Source organism: Vigna umbellata, chromosome 4, assembly GCF_029865625.1.
Source record: "Vigna umbellata cultivar VRB3 chromosome 4, Vumbellata_1.0, whole genome shotgun sequence".
In the NCBI taxonomy this organism is placed as follows: Eukaryota; Viridiplantae; Streptophyta; class Magnoliopsida; order Fabales; family Fabaceae; genus Vigna; species Vigna umbellata.
In genome coordinates this window covers 4418361-4440618 of record NC_142168.1, presented here as the reverse complement: position 1 = coordinate 4440618, position 22258 = coordinate 4418361, and the positions used below count along the sequence as shown (strand labels likewise).

At 28.8% G+C, this 22258-nt stretch overlaps 1 protein-coding gene across 1 annotated transcript; it reads left to right on the top strand.

The window, feature by feature from the left end:
• Positions 1–4393: 4393 nt before the first annotated feature.
• Positions 4394–21219, top strand: LOC124836641 (MADS-box protein SOC1-like). Its single transcript, XM_047311815.2, has 9 exons — positions 4394–4643; positions 4932–5025; positions 5156–5349; positions 11282–11363; positions 20054–20115; positions 20225–20324; positions 20408–20449; positions 20798–20839; positions 20946–21219. Exons 3-9 carry the CDS (start codon positions 5168–5170, stop codon positions 21069–21071), a joined length of 636 nt encoding a protein of 211 aa, XP_047167771.1. The 5' UTR covers positions 4394–4643; positions 4932–5025; positions 5156–5167; the 3' UTR covers positions 21072–21219.
• The last annotated feature ends 1039 nt before the right edge of the window (positions 21220–22258 follow it).

The window sequence follows — 22258 nt, the reverse complement described above, 5'->3', positions numbered from 1 at the left end:
TCAAGGAACTAATTCATACTTCAAAATTATCGTTTAATTTTTAGAAAACTTTTTTTTTATAATTGATCAATTTTCTTATAAAACATATTTAAATAAAAAACTTAAAAATAATTAACATAAAGAGATGTTACGTTATTATTCATATTTGTTACTTATTTTCTATCTTTCATGACTCAGCCACTCAAATAAAACAATGAAACACAATCATTGCAAACATTTTCAAAATTTGTGGCCGAGTAAGACAGTAGTTGATGATGACGATTAAGTGGAGAATGGGAATTGTTGTTTGTTCTATTAATGTATAGATTCATTTGGTTTGGTGAAAGTTCAGATTTTTTTTTTCTTTTTATCTTAAACAACATTAATATATTTTCTTTATTCCAAAATTTATCCAACAAAACAATCAATGGAATTTGACAGATGAAAATCATCATTAATTGAAGGTTAAAAGTAAGTTTTAAGGATGGTTTTAACTTTACCTGTTATTTAAAGAAAAAAGACAATGGAAGATTGCTTTAATTTATATTTTTAGTTGTTTTAATTTTAACCTAAAAGTAATTCATAAGCTGTAAAATGGTTGTGACAAACACACTTATAATGAAAACATGCCATCTTAGATGAAGTTTAAGTTGTATGTGCTTTTCTTGTATTGATCATATATTTACATTTTAGAATACTTAAATTGAAGTTGTTTTCATCTGTTTATCACTCTATCCCATGCTGGGACAAAACCCAATAAATCAATGGTAATTTAGTTCTTAAAGAAGTTTAATCCTTAAATATATAAAAAGTGTTATGGCTGTATTGTTGAAATTTATGGATCATTTGTAATTACGTGCTAATTTTAATAATCAATTTGATATTAAACCGCAAACTTTAAGGAGTAATTTAAATTTTTTACATTTTAGAGACTACATCATATTTTAAAAAAAATTATCATCCGTTTATATATTTGAAATAATATTTTTTTTCCTAAGTGCGTGAGGACGAAAACCACGTGAAAATTGAGTGGCATGAAAATAAATAACTCTTTAGAAAAGAAACATAAAAAATAAAATGAAAAAATGGCAATAGTACGAGGCCACGTGAAAATTTGGACTCTTTCTGCAGAGACAATGTTAGAAATCAAGCAAGATGACGTCGTAATTAATACCCAACTTCAAAAACACATTGAACCTTTCACTTTTTAGTCCCTTCCATATAAAATGAAAAGGAAAAAGAAATTGCCACATTTATTGAATTTTTATTTTTATTTTCTATTGTTATTCTTAACGCTGTCAAAATGATTCGAAACTGCGGGCGGTCCATTATCGATTTGGATCAGATTAAGTTTGAAAAAAATAATTTTTTTATATGAATTAATTTTTAATTCGGTTTGTTTAGAATTCGGTTTATTTAGGTTAAATCCGTTATAAGTCAGGTTGACTCACCAACTCACCTAATTTAATTTAATTATTTGTAATTTTATATTTTTTAACATTTTTTTTATTGAATTATAGATGGGGATAAAAAAAGATGTTTCCAAGAGAGCTGTTAATTCAAAACTCAAATTTTATGAATAAATAAGTGAAACAAAAGTTATCAATATTAGAAACTTATTTGTTCATTGTTTTTGGCTTGCTTTTGGATTATATTTGAATTGTATGATACTTTTTTTTAAAATTTTCTTTAACATTATTTTAGAGTGAAATTTATTTAAATTTGAATTACAATTTTTTTAGATTAAAAAACACTCGTAATTAAGTGAGATATTGAGCTAATATGTTTAACCCACCGACACGTGGTGAGTCGAATCAAATTCAAATTTTTCGACTTGTTAATAAATAAACTGAATTAGATCAATTCACTGAATGACCAACTTGTGATAAACTGAATTGGATTCGATCAGACTATCCATTTTAACAATACTATACTTATTCTTGAAACAATCATATTTAATAACAAGGTTAGACACTGTTTTAAAAACATTTACTAAATATTACATCTCCATTAAAATACTATATTAAAAACATTTACTAAAAATTACATCAATAGTGTTTACTTTTACTTAGCCTTATATAAACATAGTTTTAAATATACTATTAAAGATACTAGATTTCCTTTAGTTTAATTATGGTTTCAAGTACTGTAACCATTTTACGATGAATGGTAGGAGGAGAAGAAGGTTACGTGGTTTATTGCCAACTACTCGTTTATTTCTCATAGCATCTTTTAATATTGGGCGATAGCGAAATATTAAATTTAAAACATCAATTTTATAAAAAATAATTTTCAATCTTAACGTAATAATTAAATTATGAAAAATTGAAATATAAACAAAAATTATAGATGTGCACGTTTTATAAAACTTTTACTTTAAAATATTTTTTATAAAAAATATGTTGCTTTAAAATCAATGTTATTAAAAATAAATGTAGTAAGATGGCATCGATTCATATATGAATAACTTACGAGACTCATATATATTTAAATTTTTTTTATTTTTTTATTTTTTTCAATCCTCTACTTTCCTTTGTCAAAACATTAAACGTAGGAAATATTTGCAACAAGATAGATAATAAAATAAAAATGAAAAAAAAAAGAGAAAACAACAATACAGAAAGAAACAAAACCTAAAACCCAAGTGGTGGAGGACTAATTGGAGTGACTGCATGAATATGGAAGAGATGATTCTTTCTCTGTTTTTATTCCTTTTCTTTGTGTTATTTTTGCTGTGCATAAAGTGGTCCAACCTATAAAATATGGTAGAAAAGACATTGTCATTTGCAACAACATCGTATAACATCATAATACATTAAAGCTATGCATTTGATGTATTTATTATTATTTTCTTTTTAATTATTTAAAAAGCCAACGTATGAAAATTACATTAATAGTCTCATGTTTCAGGACTTGATAAATGTAATTTGTGGCATGCATGCCATTTGATTTAACAAAACCCAGATGCTTGAACAAAGTATTAATATGGTTGAGTCATATTTCACAAACTTGAAATAAAAAATATTTCATTCAAGTAATTAAAAATCTGGATGACAAAAACAACATTGAATTTGTTCATCATTTTGTTTGATATGCCTTTTTTGGGAAGACAAATTTAAATATCATCTGCTTTGACATGACTAATCTCAATCTCAAATGTAAAACTAAAAAAAAATAAAGTTTATCACTATTCAATCTGATGGCTTGTTGATATTATTATTATCATTATTATATGTTTACTCTTTATACATTTGTTTAGTAAATAAGTCAGTTTTGAATAATTAAAAACAATTTTTGAGCAACTTAAAACTTGATATTCTTCATTTTATGATTTTATAAACACTCAGCAAATACTGATATTTTGGTTTATTCTCTCCTTCTGTCCACAAATACCTCTGAAAACCTGAAACTACGTTACAAACTCCAATTGGCCTCATTGGTTTACCACAAAATCATGCTGCCAGAAGCAAAAACTATAATAATGGCGTTTGCGTCTTCAAAATTACAAACATAAGTTTAGTCATATATAATTTGCTTCCAATTTATTTATACTTCATTTTAAAATATTAATTAACAGATAAACTAATAAACCAAAATGAATTCAATATGTAAGTAAGTAACAATAATGAAATTTCGTGCAGTTGACCTGTTCAAACGTTACTATACTTTACTTTTTTCACACACACGTATATATAAATAAATAAATAAACAAAGATAATTATAAAAGTGAATAATAATAAAATGATGAGAGTAAAAGATTTATAAAATAAAGGAAAGCAAAGTATTGGTCAACGAGTGGAGAGAGTAGATAGAATAAGAATGAAGTTGTAGCTAAAAACGTAACAATAATGAGAATTAACAATGAATAACAATAAGAAGAATAATTAAAAATAGTAAGTCACCATAAAGTGTTTGATGACAAGATGATGCGTTTTCAGTTTGTGATTGGCTAGCCATGTACGTCATCGTACGGACGAGGTTGATGTGTTTCTACCATCGTACTACTTTCTTACTTTTTAACTGTGTTCCCTGTCCCACACTTCATGCACTTCTGCAGCTGCGGTCCCACACTCTTTCTCTCTTTCTCTCTCCTTTCATTTTCGTTTTCCATTTCCTAAAAAGTTTACAGATAATATTTTATGAGGTTTTGATTCCCTTTCCCTTTATATTATTATATTATAGGTTCATTTTGGGGGCATCATTTTAAGATTTTTAGTATTTCTCCATACCTTTGACACTAAAACGTTTCTGTTTTGGACGCTGGACTTGGTTTTTACCAAATCAAGAAAAGGATGAGGTTCCAATTTTCTATTATAATAAAACATTTTGTTTCTTAATATGGTGGGGCTCGGGGAACCAATGGGGGAATAGGTGGATGAATAAGGAAAGCTTGGTCTGATTAGTCTATGTGCGTGCTTCCACTTTTTTCTGTGTTTCTCTGCACTTCTTGCTACCTCTCTTTTGGGACTTTCTTTCTTTTCCTTCTCTCTCACACTTACCCCTCTTAGTTTTCTTCCCTTTTCTGTGCCTTATTCTCTCTTCACTGCTCAAAAACATTTACAGATTTTGCTAATTCGGTGCAAATCTGATTCCCTTTTGACAAAACCCTCCTCATGGCTTATTGAGAAACAACAACTACAATTTCAACTTCCTTTTTCTAACCGGTAAGAATAATCAATTATCCATCAATCACATATTTTTTTTTCATCTACAGAAAATCCAATCTCTCGGATATATGGTTCTTCTTGTCTAGATCCTTTTTCGGAACTCATGTACATTTACTTTTACTTTGCTGTTTCCTTAAAATCTGCATATCTGGGCTCTGTTGTCTTCGGTTATTCTTCTGCTTGTTTTCAGGCCTCAATTTCATTTATCCTCCTACAAGTCATGAATAACACTATTTTTGGCCTTTGATGTGTGATTCTCGTCTGTTGGAATCTTCTGAGTTTCAGCTTTTCTGGGTTTTCAAATCTTGCTAGGAGAAGGCTCAATTTTGGTGGAAACCTCTCGTAGGAGAAAGCATAGTTTCTGGGTTTGTTTTACTTGGTGAGAACTCCTTTGAGATACTACAGTAGTGTACTTTTTTCAGTTTTTTGTGGAAAACGAAGGCGTTTTTCTTACATAGTTCTTTTCCCTTTTTCTTCTTCTCTCTTTTTGTTGCTGATTCCCACATCAGAGCTGTGTAGAGATGGTGAGAGGAAAGACTCAAATGAGGCGCATAGAGAACGCCACAAGCAGGCAAGTTACCTTCTCCAAGCGGCGCAATGGGTTGCTGAAGAAGGCCTTTGAACTTTCTGTTCTTTGTGATGCTGAGGTTGCTCTCATCATTTTCTCTCCAAGAGGAAAGCTTTATGAGTTTGCAAGCTCCAGGTATGTATACAACATATGGATACTCGTAACAGTTCTTTTTTCTGTGCTTTCTGTCATAAATTGCTGCTTTGTGTGATTGTGCTGTATTTGCTAAATATGGTATTTTTTTTCCCTCTTCATGCAAAGGTTCCTTCCAAATTTGTAGCAAGTAGAAATCGTGTATATACATATATGAATGTGTTTCTCCTTCATCTTGTTCTCAAGATCTTCATCATAATCACAGAAATATAATGGTGGATAAGAGATACGGGCTAAGGAGCTATTTTAGTTTAACTCAGTTTTGTATGCTGACCTTAGATAGCACCTACTGAGTTTTGTTTGAAGCCTTTGCTTTTGGGGCTTCAAGGAGCTGAGCAACAGAAAAAGGTTTTGTTTTTAGATTCAAGAGTTTAAGTGATTTAGGGAAACACCTCAATATCTGATGACATTAAATGACATTAAATGACTTGGTTGCTTGGTGTTCTAATTTTTCTTTCTCTGATAAGCTACATTTTCGTACTGATGTGAAGTGCTAATCTTAACTTAAGCACAAGCACAAGTTCTGACAAAGATTAGCGATACAAATCACCAAAGTGTTTCAAAGTACTTCTGCATTGAACCTAATTCTAACTTTCTCTCACTTATGAAACTTGGCTTTTTGGATTTGAGCACCATTTAAAATTTCACAACTCTTGCGTTTTGGGGGGATAAGATATGTCTACTAACTTTTTCAAGCGTTGCTTCCTCTATAGGAATCTTTTGACACCCCATTTTCCACTTACATTTTTCCTTACCTCATTTTTCATTTCTCGTACGTTAGATCATAGTCACATGCGTGTTGCATAATTCAAAGTGGTGTCAAAGTCTCGTTATGATATCTTGTATTAGGCTACATTGTAATTGAATAAAGGGTGAGTTTAGAGTGTAGGGAAAAATTGAGAGGAGCTGTACTATTTCCTTCAATAATGGAAAAAGAGCCATCACATGCATGCAGGTTATAGAGCACAGTATCGTATGTACTAAAATACTGACATCAAATTTCTTGGGAGAGATATAATTGAAAGTGAAAGGACTATATAATGACATGCACTACATGACTATGATTATATGACTCCAGTAATGTCTTCCTGCATTAATAAATTAATATTATTTGTGGGCGGGGAAATATAATGTCTCATGATTCAGACCTCTCATATGACTAAACTAAGTGGGCAATTCGTTCAACTGATACAACTTGCCAAAAAAAAAGGAAAAGGAAAACTCCATTAGCAAGGAGCTTGTGAAGTTCCATGAAATAATGGGCAGTGTATCACCACAGTTTCCGATACAAGTAGGGGCACACTAAACCTCCTTACGAGGTTGTTTATGTTTTCATTATTAACATGGTAAGAATTTCTAGATCATAGTTGAATCTGCAAGTTGTTATTTAATTTGGTCTCATCTATTTGTTTAATAACCACAGTTAGTAACTAAGTACGACATGAGAATGGTTTGGTTTCTCCAAACATAACTTCAAAACCTTATCTATCAGTACATCTTCTTTTCCTTTTTTCCTTTTCTCTTTCTTGTCGAGTAGCATAAAAAGTACAATCGAAAATATTTTATTACAAGTAATGTACCATTGTATGTTTGTAGGATTATTCCAACCATTCGATTGAATGCTTGAAGCATGATGTGATACAATTTTTCTTTAAAGTTGCAGTGTTATCTGAGAACCTGAATTATCAGAATCTTTTCGAAGTTCAGCAGTACAAATTTTATATACACCAATATACTTTTACTTGCTTTGATTCTTTATATTTGGCTTAAAGTGATTAATGTTTTTGAATGTTAATATCAACTTGTATGTTTTTTATGCATCATTAACTGAAAGAACTTGTATTGTGCTGCTAAACAAGTTGGTTTCCCCTCACGTGAACTGTCAAATGACATGTTTTCAACACAAGTACTACTACTTCTATATACTGAACAAGTTCTTAGTAGCCTCATTCTTTTATATTACCGAGAGAAGTGTGTTTCTTTTCTTTTTCTTTTAGTACAACAGCTTAAGAACTTATTTGTTGGCTGCTTGTGGCAATTGTTTTGTGGTGTATGGAACCAATTTTTTATTAAATAAATCCTTAAAATGTTAACTGTAATCAATCTGTGACCTGAATTTGGAATTTATGATGATGGCTTTCTTGGCATTTGAATTTCGCCTTTTGAGTATTTTAACCGTGGTTGATGACGAGCTGCTAGGGTTTTTGTTGTGACTATTGTCGTTTGTGCAAATTTTTATTACCTTTTCCTTTTGGTGTGTTGCTGCCACTTGTTGAGTTTGAGCTGAATATCAAGAATTTCTCATTTACTCACCTAAGTTTGCTTTCAATTATGATTTTTATATAAATTTTATTTTTCTTTTATAAGCAAAGAAGAATATTATTAAAGTTCAAGATAAGGTATATTCCAATCATCATTATACAACTAGCTGTAAATAAGTTTGAAAATTGTCAACGTAATCATGGAAACCCAGATAATTGTGATAATACCAGTCTTATATCAATTAATGAAATTAATAGAATTGTATGACTTTAGTGAACTTAACTAAATAAAAATCAAATACTTCAAGTATTATTCATCATGCAATCCCTATTGATATTTTTCTCCAATATTCTTTTTTTTTTCTCCTTTTGTATAGCTAAAACCCTGCTATCTAATAGCCTTACTTTATGCTTCCAATAGCTTTCTTTGCATGTGGCAAAATATCTTAATCCATTTCCTAGTCAATATTTTTTTTTGTATTTTTTACTATATATATTCCAGTTTTTCTTTTAACATATTCATTTGTACCTGTTTTTTCACCTCTTTTTATCCCTTTAAAATTTAATATTCACTTGAAGAGAACAGTTTATCGTATAATAGTATATGAGACAACCTTTTTGTTTTTTTGAATTTGATATGTTCTTAGCTACACAAATAACTATGATATTTCCTTTTGTCTTAACAACCTTAATTTGTATCCTGTGCATGTCATTTCATTAACTTTTCCATCTTCATTACTTCCTAGTAATTCTTCTCTTGTTTTTGGGTAAAAAATATAATATATTCTTTGCCATAATCCTATTCAAGTGAAAATTCTTTAATTTCCATCATGCATGTTTATTAACCTGTCTACTTAGAACTCTAGATAAACCAACCAATAAATTTACCTAAATACAGTATATTCGTAACAAAAAAGATACTTATACCCTTTTACATAATATATAAAATTTTCAGACTTTCTTTGCATTACGAATGTATGAAAAGGCATGGGGGAAATTAGATTAAATTTATCCAAGCTGTGATACATTATGCTTGTTTAAAGACAAATAATACATGAACATGAAATGTTTAAAGCTAAATTAATTTCATGTATAATGTTTTAGCTTGTAATGTCTTTGATTATGATGGCTAGGGTTTTGGTTGTTAAGAAGTTGAATGGAATTATGGGGAGAATATTTTAAAAGATAGTGAGTAATTCATAATATAATCAGGTTCAAATTAATTTGAGAAGAATGTGTTAACTTTATCTGCTCTTCTAAGTGAGTATAAAATTAGTAGTGTTAACTGTTTATAGAAACTTAACACCAAATATTCCAACACAATTGTGCTCATACATTTATTATTAATAGCTTATTTTTCTACCCATGATGACAAAAAATATGTGGAGCTTATTTGTATAATTTTTTTCAGAAACAAGTTTGAGAGATAAACAACTAAAAATGGATAACTTTCAGAAAGTTTTAATTAATAATGGATAAATTAAAAAAAAAAACTATTTTTTTTCTTCTAAGTAATTTATGAAAAAAGTTTTGGCAGACATGTGCACACTATCTTATCTTGTATGTACGTTTTGTGCATATGTAGGTCAGTCTTTGGAATATGAGCTGCATATTTACATTCGTATGTTTTGATCTTAGTTTGATTTGAAGTATAACCAGGTAAAAACCTGCTCTGTTGTGTACGGATACCGGATCTTTAGGAAAAAATTTCAAAATGTATATATTTTTGCAAAGATAGTTTTTTTAAATAATTAGAACCTACGTGTAATTACATGCCTTGGTGTGAAGACAACAGAAAAAATGAATTTATTTAACAATTTTTTTTCATAAAGTATGAAATTAATAAAGTAAAAGATATTTCAAAATCATAAATACTTTATTTCTAACAGTACCTTGTTTTCCCTTTAGTTGCCATACTTTAAGTTTCGATATTTCTACAATATCATTTCTGCCCATATCAATATTATTTTTTAAACACAAATTACAAACTGGAAAGAGAACACATTTGAAACCAGACAGTTTAAGAAAACACATTTTGGTTCTTTTGAGTTGTAACTTTGAATTTATTTGAGTTTACACATATTGAGAAAAGTAATAAACTGTTTAGTAAATAATTTTTTATTAAAATGTTCTTACACTTTTATCTACTTTTTTTATAAAAAATATCATAATTCATTCTAACTAGACAGGCATCATACTCCTCGATAATCATAAACTTATTGAGAATATACATATAAAAGAGAAGAAAACAGTACAAACAAACATATTTTTCATAATACACATTTTTATGAATATATAATATACTGAAGATTAATCTCACCTAATTGATTTGTGACTAACAATGGGGTAATCTAGATTAGTATAAGTAGTTATTAAGGATAATATTAAAGTAAAATTGTAATGATTATATTGAAAGATTTAAATGAGTGTAAATTTTAGAATTATTGAAAATTTAAATGAGGGAGTATCCATTTAGAAAAACACATCACTTTTAAAGAACACGAGTATTAAGAGATACACACCTTATAAGTCTAATCTTTGTTATTGACCATTAGCCTTTTCAAGTTGCTTTCCACCATTAAGTTACAATAGAAGAGTACAACTAGAATTGTATGTATCTTAGTTACTTTATATATATATATATATATATATATATATATATATATATATATATATATATATATATATATATATATATATATATTAACAAATATGAACTCAAAATTTGTAACTTGGAGCACAAGTGCAATTGCTTTGTTATATAAAATCTCGTAGTAACGATAGAAACTAAATCTCTAACCTGCCATGTACTATAATTTCTAGCATACCTAGTATTTTTCTTACAAATAAAATTGAAATCTAATTATATTTATTGTTATAAGTTCTGCACTAAGAAGTCCGAAACCAAAATAGTTTGTAATAGTAGGATGTCATTTTGATGATATACCATAAAATAAAATTTGAATTGTTATAATTAAAAGGGACAAATATGGGTCATTTATATGATTAATGTCACGATTAAGCACACAAGTAGGAATTTTGTGGCTTCTCTTTCTAAAGTCTTGATAAAGTCACATTTTTGCAATAAGAATGTCTAATAAAGATAACTCAGAAGCATTTATTCAATGAATAAAAATTAGTTGTTAAAATGCAATGATCTAATCATTTAAATATCTCACCAAAACATCCTAAATTATATGATATGAAATTTTTGGGTAGAATTGGATTGCTTTATATTTAACGAAAGGATTGTCATAATTAAAAAAAGAAATAGACACATGATTTCAATATACAAATTTTTGAAATTTTCTTTTATAAAAAGGTGACAATACGAACACCTTAAAAAAAATTCTATGTTTTATTCTTTTATATTAGTGTCTCTATAACCTGGGATAACCTAACCTTGTAGAATAAAACAATATCCAAAATAAATGAGGAAGAAATTAGAACATACCTTACTATTGAATGGTGCATATTGTTTGTTTGACATGTAACAGGTTTTGTCATTTTGCGTGGAAGATAAAACATTATTTTGAGTGGCAGAAAGTTTGGAAGACATTGATCACATATGTTGTGTCTGTTTTTGTGATGTTTAAGGAAGTTTTGATTTGTTGAGATGGATGAGTTAGTGATGTTGGGTTTTGATGAAACAGCATGCAGGAGACAATTGAACGCTACCGCAGGCATAACAGGAGTGCTCAAACAGTGAACAGATCTGATGAGAAGAATATGCAGGTATTATTTCGAATTTTGTTTTAGCTTTTTCTTCTTCCTTTTAGTTGTTGTTTTATTATATGCTTCTAGAATATGACTATAAACAATACAAACACTATATTGTACTACTACTTTACGTTCTCATTAGGTAAAACAAAAAGTTATAGTTTCAGGGAAAATTAAAATGAATTTGAATTCGATTTATTTTAAATTTGTTTCATTTTTTTCAAATATTTTGTTACATTAAACAATTGATTAAAAAATATAAGACAAAAACTTTCGATTATCACCAAATACAAAAATATTAAATGTAAAAGTCATCATCAAATTATAATACTGACAAAGTTAATAAAAATATTCAACTAGAATCCAAAAAAATAACTACTATAAAATTTAATAAAGAAAAATATCTGGTCGATATCTACTGAAAAATAGTCTCATTAATAATGGTGGAGAAAATCTTATCGAAGATTATATGTGAAATCATTTCTATTAATGTTGACTAAAAGATTTTGACTTACTTTATTTGATGATAGTTTCAATAAAATGCATAAAAAAATCCTGCTAACATAGACTAAAAAATAACTCTTCAACATCGAGTAAGAAGTAATTGATGTTAATTGAAAAATAATCACAATTAACATCAAATGAAAATAGTTTCAATTGACACAATGACTTTTGACACAATTGTTTTTAACAATTGACATTAGAGGAAACTCTAATGTAGGATTCACACATATCAAATTGACATTGTAATTAAAAACAGTGTAAGAACGTTAGTTATTTGAGAGTCTCACGTCCATTAATGACGATTATCATAACACATTAATGTCTAATTAATGCTATTTCAAACTAAAATTTGGTAGCATTTGATATCTGTCTTGTCTTTAAATTTATGATGAGCATAGATTTTCTATCAAAACTAAAAGATACCAAAATTAAAACTATAAAGACAAAACTAAAACTTTCATAATCAAAATTTTGTCCTAGGATGCTATAGTGGGTCCTCTTGACATTCCAGTACATACATTATCCACTCCTATCTTATTTTCTTAGTAGTATCATCCATTGTAGTTGATGGATTCTTGAATATTAGGTATATATATATATATATATATATATATATATATTATCTATGTTCAATCATCTCTAATTGCAGCTCAAATGATTGTTTTTATCCACGACATGACGTAATAGCCACGTCCTCATGAATGTTTTTACATGTTACACTAAACATGACAAGAAAAATAATCACATCAAAATCATAAGTTGACATACGAAAATTAATAACTTTAAGATGAACAAGTTTAAACCTTTTTGATATAATACTTGAATTTATTGTGCTTTGGGCTTACTCACAACTCTAACTAAATTGGAAACATTATTAGAAACATAATTTAATAATAATATAACTAAGTGGATGATTTGAAAAAAAGTACAAAATATATTGCAAGACAACAAATTGTACCCACACACGCATTATGTCCAAATCCTAATGTATTTGATTAAGACAATGAACACAAAGACAAAAGTATGTCCCGTTCACAAAGATTGCATGTTCTTGATAATATTGTAAGAACTCAGAATCTCCACTTTCATACTCTTCATTGAAGTCACGTTCATTCATCTAGCTTTGTTCCATACTATGTTCATAACAAACTCCACCAATCTCAAATTTTTAACTTTCACAAGTTAGGGCCCTACCCATTCGGAAAAAATATTTTTCATAATTTTCTAACTCTTATAAGAAGTCTAATATCATAAATTTGATAAAATTTTAGCAACATTTTGCATTGGGCTCCGATGTACACGAAATGAAAGTGATGACTCATAACCACAATCAAGTATGTATCCAGAGAACAATACAAAATGGTCTCAACTGAAATATTATCAAATTTATGCATAAATTTCAATGTACACGTTATAGCGATTATGAAAAATAATTTTTTCAAACTATTTGATCAGACAATTCAAAATTTAATACAAACAACTGAAAGTTTAATCATTTGTACTAAATTTCAAATGAGAACTAAGATTCACTCAATGTTTAATTAAAATAAACTTAATTTATAAATTCTTCCAACAAATCTAATAAATCTAAATTATATAAACCATCAAAATCTAATAAATTTATAATTAATTAGCTAACTAATAAAAACTAACAATTAAATTTAATAATCAACACTAAATAGATCATAATATAAATTAAAATGCACGTACTAAAATAAAACTAATAAAATTAAATATTCATATTAAAACTACGATAAAACTAATACAAAAACTAAATAACTAAATATTTAATACTAAACATTCTAACAAAAAAATTTGGTTAAAAAAACTCCTTCAATTTTTTTTCTTCTCAAATCACTTAAACAATTTGGCCAAGATAAATCAAATCATGGGAACCAAAATGAAATGCAAGCCACAAACCAAACTAACCTTGTATCCAAGCCTTGATCCACAATGATGGAGGATGTGTTCTCAAAATCGTCGTTGAGTAGTGGAGGAGGAGGAGTCACAGACAATGGAAAATGGATAACTCGCCACCACTCGAAGTGGTTCAAAACGCTCACCTCACACAAAATAATCGATACGAACAAAAATCACAACCAAGACAATGTAGGAACATGAATTTGAGTAAAATGAAGCAAAATACAACTATGGTCGTCGTCTCATATGTTGGTTTGCTTGGGAAGAGAAAGTGTGAAGAAATAGTGTAAAGAAATGAACTTCACGCTAGGGTTTTTAATATTTTAAAACCATTTGATGTGGGATAAGTGGAGGATTGACATCTTTGGACATCAGATACAAGGGGGCGACATCAAATCACCAATAAATGTCTGTTTAGTGGGGGTTTACGTTAAACTTGTATTTATAAAAATACCATCGGTTATTTTTTACCTTGTTTTTTCTTGGATAGACGTTACATTTGTATTGTTATAGTCCCTTTTGTGTTAGTGACTTTAACAAAAAAAAAAGTCACGAGTTAAAAAATAAATATCGATGATATTGACAAAGATTATCTTGAGTAAAAGAAAAACCATGCCAATGATGACTAAAATAATAGTTATGATAAACTTTAACTTAAAAGAAAATCTGCCAAATGAAATAACAATGAGATGACATCCAAACTAAATCTTACTAAATGTGTCTTAACCAAATTAGGAGTCAAAGAGATGGTCTTTGGCACATTAGAAGTTGCAAAATTTTTTGTGGTAGTAGATAAATGATTTGGTGTGTTTTAAGTTGGACACTTGTATTTTGAAGGTGACTTAATAGTCATCAGTGGCTTTTTTTTTATCAGAAAAAAAACATTGAATAAGGACAATTAGATTGTCCTAATCCATATTCAAAGAAATACATATATTCAAGAAAACAAATTCTTCTTTGTCAGCAATACAAAATTGACATTTAACTTATTGGTATTTACATTGGTTATAAATTTGATGTAGATTTCACTGATGTAATAAGTGTGTTATATTTTACATTGGTTATTAAATTGATGTAATATGTGTCACACATTAGTTATCTTAAAGAACTGATTTAGTATGTGTTCTTCCAACATCATTGGAGTACACTGAGAGTGGTTGTTACCAAGAACAAAAGTTAGAGGTGTAGTGTCACAAGTGAAGGTGTTGTTGTGACGCAGGCCCACAAAGTTTGAAGATGAGCATGTGACACTTGGTTGTTTGTGTTCATAGTTGGCGCCAACGATGTTGCACAATGTGTGGAGTGGGTTAGATAGTGGTTGGCTAATGATGGTTAGCAGAAAAAAACAACACAAAATCCAACATAACTAGATGGTGATGAATAACAATGGTAGTCGAGTAACACAACATTCCTGAATTGAGCATGAGGGGTGACAGTAACGATAGTGATTACCAGTGTGAGGGCGATGACGATGATGTCAACTATAAGTGCAAAATGTAAAAAAAGTAATGGTGTGAGCAAGAGGAGAAAAAGAAAAAGTATAAGGGTATGGATCATGGGAAAAAAGAATTACAAAGGGCATGACTAAGTGGAAAAATAAGTAATAAAAATTTTTCATGACACATTACCTTGATTGGATTGAGAATTGATGTAAAATATATATATTACATTGTTTGTGAGCACAAGCATGTAATAGCTACCTATTTAAAACACATTACATTGATTCTTAGTCCAATTAATGATATATATATACTTGTTTACTAAAATGACATTGTGTTTTCATATACAATTATTATTTTTAAATAGATGTAATTTATTGCTATAAAATATAAATTTTTCACTGGTGTAAGTCCAAAATAAACAATGTATTTACCAACTTATCAATCATCTAACTCAACCCTATATTCTATATTAGTCCTAATAACGTTGAACATAAAAGGCCCCACATTGCCAAAAAATATCAAGGTAATATACATTCAAGAGTTGGCTTAATTAAATTTCACATCTCGTAAATTTGAATATTTTAATTTGGGTTCCTATTACAAATTTTTAGATTATTGAGTGCTAAACATTTTTACATTTTCAATTTAAGTGTTTGTCTTTTGATTTTTTTTATTAACTAGGTGACAATTGTTATTTTTCATGTCATTTTGTTTACTTGTCTTAACGTACTGAAAAATGTGAGGATTTGTGATTAATATCAAATGATATTGCAGTTAGTATAAATAATAGGTGATTTTTATTGCTTTTATTGAAGACTTGTTGAATAAGAACTATTATCGTCATATACATTAATAGTTATGATGATCCCTTAGTCATGGTAGATGGTAGATGATGACATGGAAGTCAACAAGGAGTATGACCTTGTTATTTAACATATTTTCAATGAAAGTAATAAAAATTATTTGGCATTTTACATTAACACATATATTAATCACAAAACTTTGACATTTTTTAACAAACAAAAACAACTAAGCAAGGTTACATAACAAGATATCCGTCATTTCATCCGATTAATATAAAATTAAATGACAAACTTAATTTAAAATAAATAAAAAATGAATATTCAATAAAATAAAAAAATTTAATGGAATTCAATTAAAAATGTTCAAAATTTTTAGGATATTAAAATTCAATTAAGCCTCAAGATTTCTTTTATATTGAAAAAAAATTATTGAAAAAATAAAATGATAAAATACTTATGAGGGACCATCACCAATACTCATGATAAAAATAAAAAAAAAATAAAAAAACTCATACGACCTAAATACCCCTAAACATAAAGTAGTATCGATTATGAAAAAAATGCATTACATTACTAATACTAGAAGACAGCTTAGGATATCATATAAAGATTCCCTCTTGATCAATCTTAAACTAACCAATTTATCATAACAATGATTACCTTTTTAAAAAATATAAGATATAAACTTAACTTTCAAATTCAAATTATTTACCAAGCTAAACGCAACTGTGATTGCAAATATTTGATTCGATTCATTTCTTTCTATTTAAGCCCTTCACAACCAATTTTGTAGGGTTTTGGGCAAATCTCCTTTGATATATCAACTTCAACATCCATTTATTCTTGAGATTTCTCTTCCTTTATGGTAGTTTTATTAACTCAAATACGTGATTCATTTAAAAATTTTACCTATTCTGCCATGGTTTTACACCGCTTGTCTCTTCATGTTAGACGGCTTCTTCTTATGTTTTTAGCTCTCCCAAACCAACGAACAAACATATACTTTGATTCAAAAAAATTTTGTGAAGGACAATACTAAATTCATAGGTAATTTTGTAGTAATTAAAATATCCTAAAATTTATATGTAAAATCATCATTATTATTGTTCTACCTCAACTAGAAATAACACCAATTTAGAGTATAAACGTGAATTGCAAACTCTATTTTACAAACTGATGTCGTAGAATTGAATTAGACTTAAAGTCTAATTTCATTTCTATTGACACATTTCTTGCAACCATGACCCCTAAAATGGTCATGGGAGTATATATATATCTTGGGATCTCTAAGTTGTCTTCTCTAATTTGGTTTGATAATAATACTTAGACTAGAACCCATATGGATCATATCCGCCGCCATTATTTGCTTCTGCACGTTACCATTTACCTTTTACCCTTTCCTCAGTTGCATGAAAGCGTTTGAACACTTGTCTTTGGACATCAACACAAAAGCTCACACATCCTTTTTAGCATAAAGATGATTTAGTCATTCAAAATGTTAGTTTCTCCTCTATCAAAGGACCATCTTAATACACCATATCTTAACGTTGTTGAAATTGTTCTAGAAGTGGTGCTTGAGGAGGAAAGTCAATGTCACTCTTAGAAACATCTTCAAAGATAATTCTTTTCTCAACAAACTTCAAATCCTTCAGAAATCTTGCATTTTCAATATCAGAAAAGGATCTTGATGAGATTGTAAAATTTATAGCATCAAGAGCATTCAACATAATTAACAAAGTAACAAATCAGTTGTTTTTTCTTTCACATGATCTGTAAGGTCATGCCTTAGCTGAACAACCCAAATGTTAAGGTCTAATGTTAGACATATTTTCAATCCAGGGATAATAAGAAGTTTTTGTCAACTGCTTTGCTTGGTACTTTATTCAAGATGTAAAAAAGGTATATAAAGCTTATCTTCAAAATAACTATAATACTTCTTATCATAATTAAAAGAATTCAATCTTGTCGCTTTGTTGTGGGATCTCTTGTCCTTTTGTTGAATTTTTTTAATCACATATCATAAAATGGCACAAAAAGTTCCAAGACAATATACAAACAGAGAACAAAAAATTAAGAAATATAAACTGATAAACTGATCAATGTCACAGAAACATAAGGCACAGACTTAATGTAAAGAGAAAATAAAACAACGAAAACAATACTAACACATGACAAGGAATATAAACTGATAATGATGCAAAATATTGCTCCACTTGTGGAAAGAACTTCTTGGTAATAAATCCTCTAAATGATGCTGAAATGTTTGATTGCATTTCACCTCTCAATTTTAAGTTCATATGGGGATTTTCTGAAGTAGGAAGTGGATCTCTCAGTCTTATGTTCAACATCAAAATCCATATTAAGGATTAACTCGTAGCTTCTCTCCAGACCTTCAAATTCATACTAATTAGTGTTGTGATGCTATTAACTAGTAAAAATAACCATGAACTCCAGAAACATGAACCGTGTATAGGCAAGAACAATGTGAAGGATTACCTAGTTATCACTCATCCAAAAAAAAACATTTTAAGGTGGTACTTCATCTTCTTCTTGAGTCCTTTGTATAGATTTTTCAATATTATCGATACAGTTTAATTTGGCTTTGCTTGATCTTTTGAATTGTCTATGTTGTGAATCTCATTCTCGTTTGTCCTTCAAGCTTGATATAGAAGGATATAATTTTATTCTTCAAGACGCTTATATATGTTCTCTTAGGGAAACAATTCAAACAATATTTGCAGATTTGATAATTAATCACACTTAAAATACTGTTGGATTTATCAAGGAGGAACCACTCTTCTCACAAACCTTAAGATAATGAGTTAATGGATCTCTCATCTTTATATAGTGATCTATTTTCTCATTTTTATCCAATGTGAGATTTGGACTCACTTAGATTTTCAACAAACACAACCACATAGACTAATTTGTTTCTTTGTAAGCAAATCATAAAAGCATTACCGTTAAGAAAATCTTTTCAACACTTAATATTTATCTAGAAAGTATTTGATTGTTATGGCTTGTTCATAAATTAAATTTCAATTAAGAATGTATATGATCTATTAAACTGTCTATCGTGAGATTTTGACATAGGCACCAGATGGTCTGATGTTTCCTTCATTTGTCACAAAATATATTATACGATTTTAAAATAATTTAATCACATTCAAACCGACAAAACACTTAAAATGATTGTTATCGACAAAACTCACTGAGGATCTAATGGTATTAGACCGTCTAGTGAGGTTCAAAGAATTAGATTATTTGAGGTTTTACCTAGACAATTCATCTCAAAATACCTCATACCACATTAGTTACTATTGATGGAAAGATAAATTTGTATGTAGTATACTAAATGTAGTGATCGAACACTAAATCAATTCTGCCAAATGATTTTTCATGGGAGTAATTATTGTTCACGTATAAAATTTTATATTTGTATAAACTCACTATTTTATTTTAGATGACAGAATTTATTCTCAGGCGTAGCACTGAGGTTTTCCTTTCAGGACTGAGTTACAGAGTAATAGCAACTGTTAGAAGTGCTGAGTGCAAAAGTGTAGCACCATATGCTAATGATTCCACAAACATTTTCCAAAGAATTCAATACTTCAAATTCAAAACAATCTAAAAATTCACGAACCAATAAAGACCAGAATATCAATCCATTAAGACAGTTCAAGCACATCATACCAATAAAAACCACATATCCTAATGATGTAACAATGATGATGGGCTCTAATATTTGGAATATCTATTTTCTTAAAGTAAAGAATATATATGCAAACCCTAGAACTTATTTCATGCTAATTTACCAAAGATTTAAAAATCTGGCAAATATCTAGATCTATAGATATTTAAACTAGGTGACGGAAAATTCCTAAGAAAACTATTAATAAATCCTGAAAATTGTAAATTATAGAAACCTCTTCATGTCCTTAACATTTTTCAGCACTATTTTTATTTACTGTGTCATGTTATAGATATTAAGTTTTAGAATACCGAGGAGTGAATGAAACTTCCTTATACATTGCAGCATTTGAAGCAAGAAACAGCAAACTTGATGAAGAAGATTGAGCTTCTTGAAGCTTCAAAACGGTTCAATATCTTACTTGTCTATCCATTTTTACATACTGTTTGTATACACTTTTACTTTCCACTCACAAAAAAGAGAACATATGTTGCATGTATACTACTCATCCCTCAGGAAGCTCTTGGGAGAAGGATTGGGTTCATGCTCCTTGGAAGAACTGCAACAGATAGAACAACAGTTGGAAAGGAGTGTAAGCAATGTTCGTGCAAGAAAGGTTAGCTAAAACAAGCTCATGAAATTTTCAATTTTAATATTCCAATTCGATAAATATCTGAACCCCATCTTTTTTATATTCAGAATCAGGTTTACAAGGATCAAATCGAGCAACTAAAAGAAAAGGTAAGTTGCTCATATTGTTGACGTGGTTGGAGTTGAATTTGTGAATGATTCCAAATGGGGACAACTGCAATCTGCATCTGTTTGAAGTTGATTTTGATATCAACCATTTATGTTTTGTCTACATATAGATCTGAACTGCTGTAATAGGCACTGTTCTTGTTGTTTTGTGTTTAAATTTAGTCTTGTACTATTCTGTGTTCATGATTGATTATCTTTGATTTGATAAGGAGAATCAAAACTGTTTTTACTTCCCATGATTTCTGCAGTTTTTAAGAAAGAAATAAAAAGAAACCTCTGGTTGGATTACAGGAAAGAGATGCTAACAAGTGTGTTTTGATTACAATACAGGAAAGAACCCTATATGCTGAAAATGCCAGGCTGTGTGAGCAGGTGAAATTACAGTACTGTTACAACTGTGTAGAATTTATCTTGGAGATTTTTGTTGAAATAACAAAGTCAAACACCATGTTATATCTAACAGTAACTTTGCAAACAGTATGGTGTCCAGCAACAGCCAGGAACAAAGGAAGTGAAAGAAAATCAACCGTATGAAGAAAGCAGTCCAAGTTCAGAAGTGGAGACTGAATTGTTCATCGGACTACCTAGGTCTACTTTAACATAATCTAATCCTTGCTTATGCAACTGTGAAATAAGGAGAAGCCCAACTGTAATCTATAATGTCACATGTTTCCTTGTACTGAGATGAATAATATTGTCGCTTGAATTTTATAATTTAATGATTAGGGTTTAGTTAACCCCTGTCTTCCTCATTTATGACCTTTATTAGTTACTCTCATGTTATGTGGAAGAAATTGGGGCATGCTAGAACTATGAAATTACCAGACAGATTATTGGACTGTCTATCTAAAATACCCTTTGTTGATAAAATTGATAATTTTTTTGAACTTTTTAAGATCTTGAATACGGTAAGAGTGACAAAATCTATATATATAATATTTATATCACAATATCAGTGTTCAAAATCTATATAAACTGATATACCTCTATTCTATATAATGTGCAATCACTAAAATATATTTTGATAACAACCAAATTGTCAAGCAACATAAATCACAAAATATGGCAGGCAACATATATCATTCTTTGTAAGCCTTTCACAACAAAGTTATGGCCACACTTTGTCAAAGTTTGAATTCTTTTGTGCTTTTCATTTTCAAAGTTTTGTTGTGTATCTTCAATCTACATTCCCAATTTTCATGGTGCTAGTTTTCTACATTAATGCTATATTTGAGTATTTCATATCTTTAAATTTTATTATCCTATTCCCATAAGAAATATCTTTAGATTTTTCCAATTTATTTTCTCATCAAATTTGACAATTTGAAGAAAGATAGAAAGGAAAGAGGAAGGTGAACCTAATCTATAATTAAATCACAGCTAAAAAAAACTAAAACTAAAGTATATTTTAAAGTAATATCACGTTATGCAATGCAATAGGTTAAATTAAAACATTTTAAAATTAATGGGTTTATATTTATTTTGAGAGATTATTAGAGAAAGATTATTTACATATATAACTTGAGTTTAACCTCACATAAATCATTTAATACTATTTTTAACCTAAAATCTTAAAACAATAAAATTATAAATATTTTATTTTATATATTGTTTAACTTTGGCCTTTTTACGTGGACTTTCATTCATATTTGGATTAATTCTACCAATAATTTATTAACAAAAGTTAATAATATTTTATTTTCTAAGAGAAATAGATAATAAAATTACATGAGGTATAATAAAAAATCAATCTTAAATCAGACAGGTGGAAGGGGTTCAAAAATTGATAAA

Excerpts from the sequence above, each read along its gene's own strand:
- LOC124836641 (XM_047311815.2), top strand. The coding sequence starts at position 5,168 with ATGGTGAGAGGAAAGACTCAAATGAGGCGCATAGAGAACGCCACAAGC. Across the intron at positions 11,364-20,053 it reads CTGATGAGAAGAATATGCAG|CATTTGAAGCAAGAAACAGC; the intron begins GTATTATTTCGA and ends TATACATTGCAG. Across the intron at positions 20,325-20,407 it reads GCAATGTTCGTGCAAGAAAG|AATCAGGTTTACAAGGATCA; the intron begins GTTAGCTAAAAC and ends TTTTATATTCAG.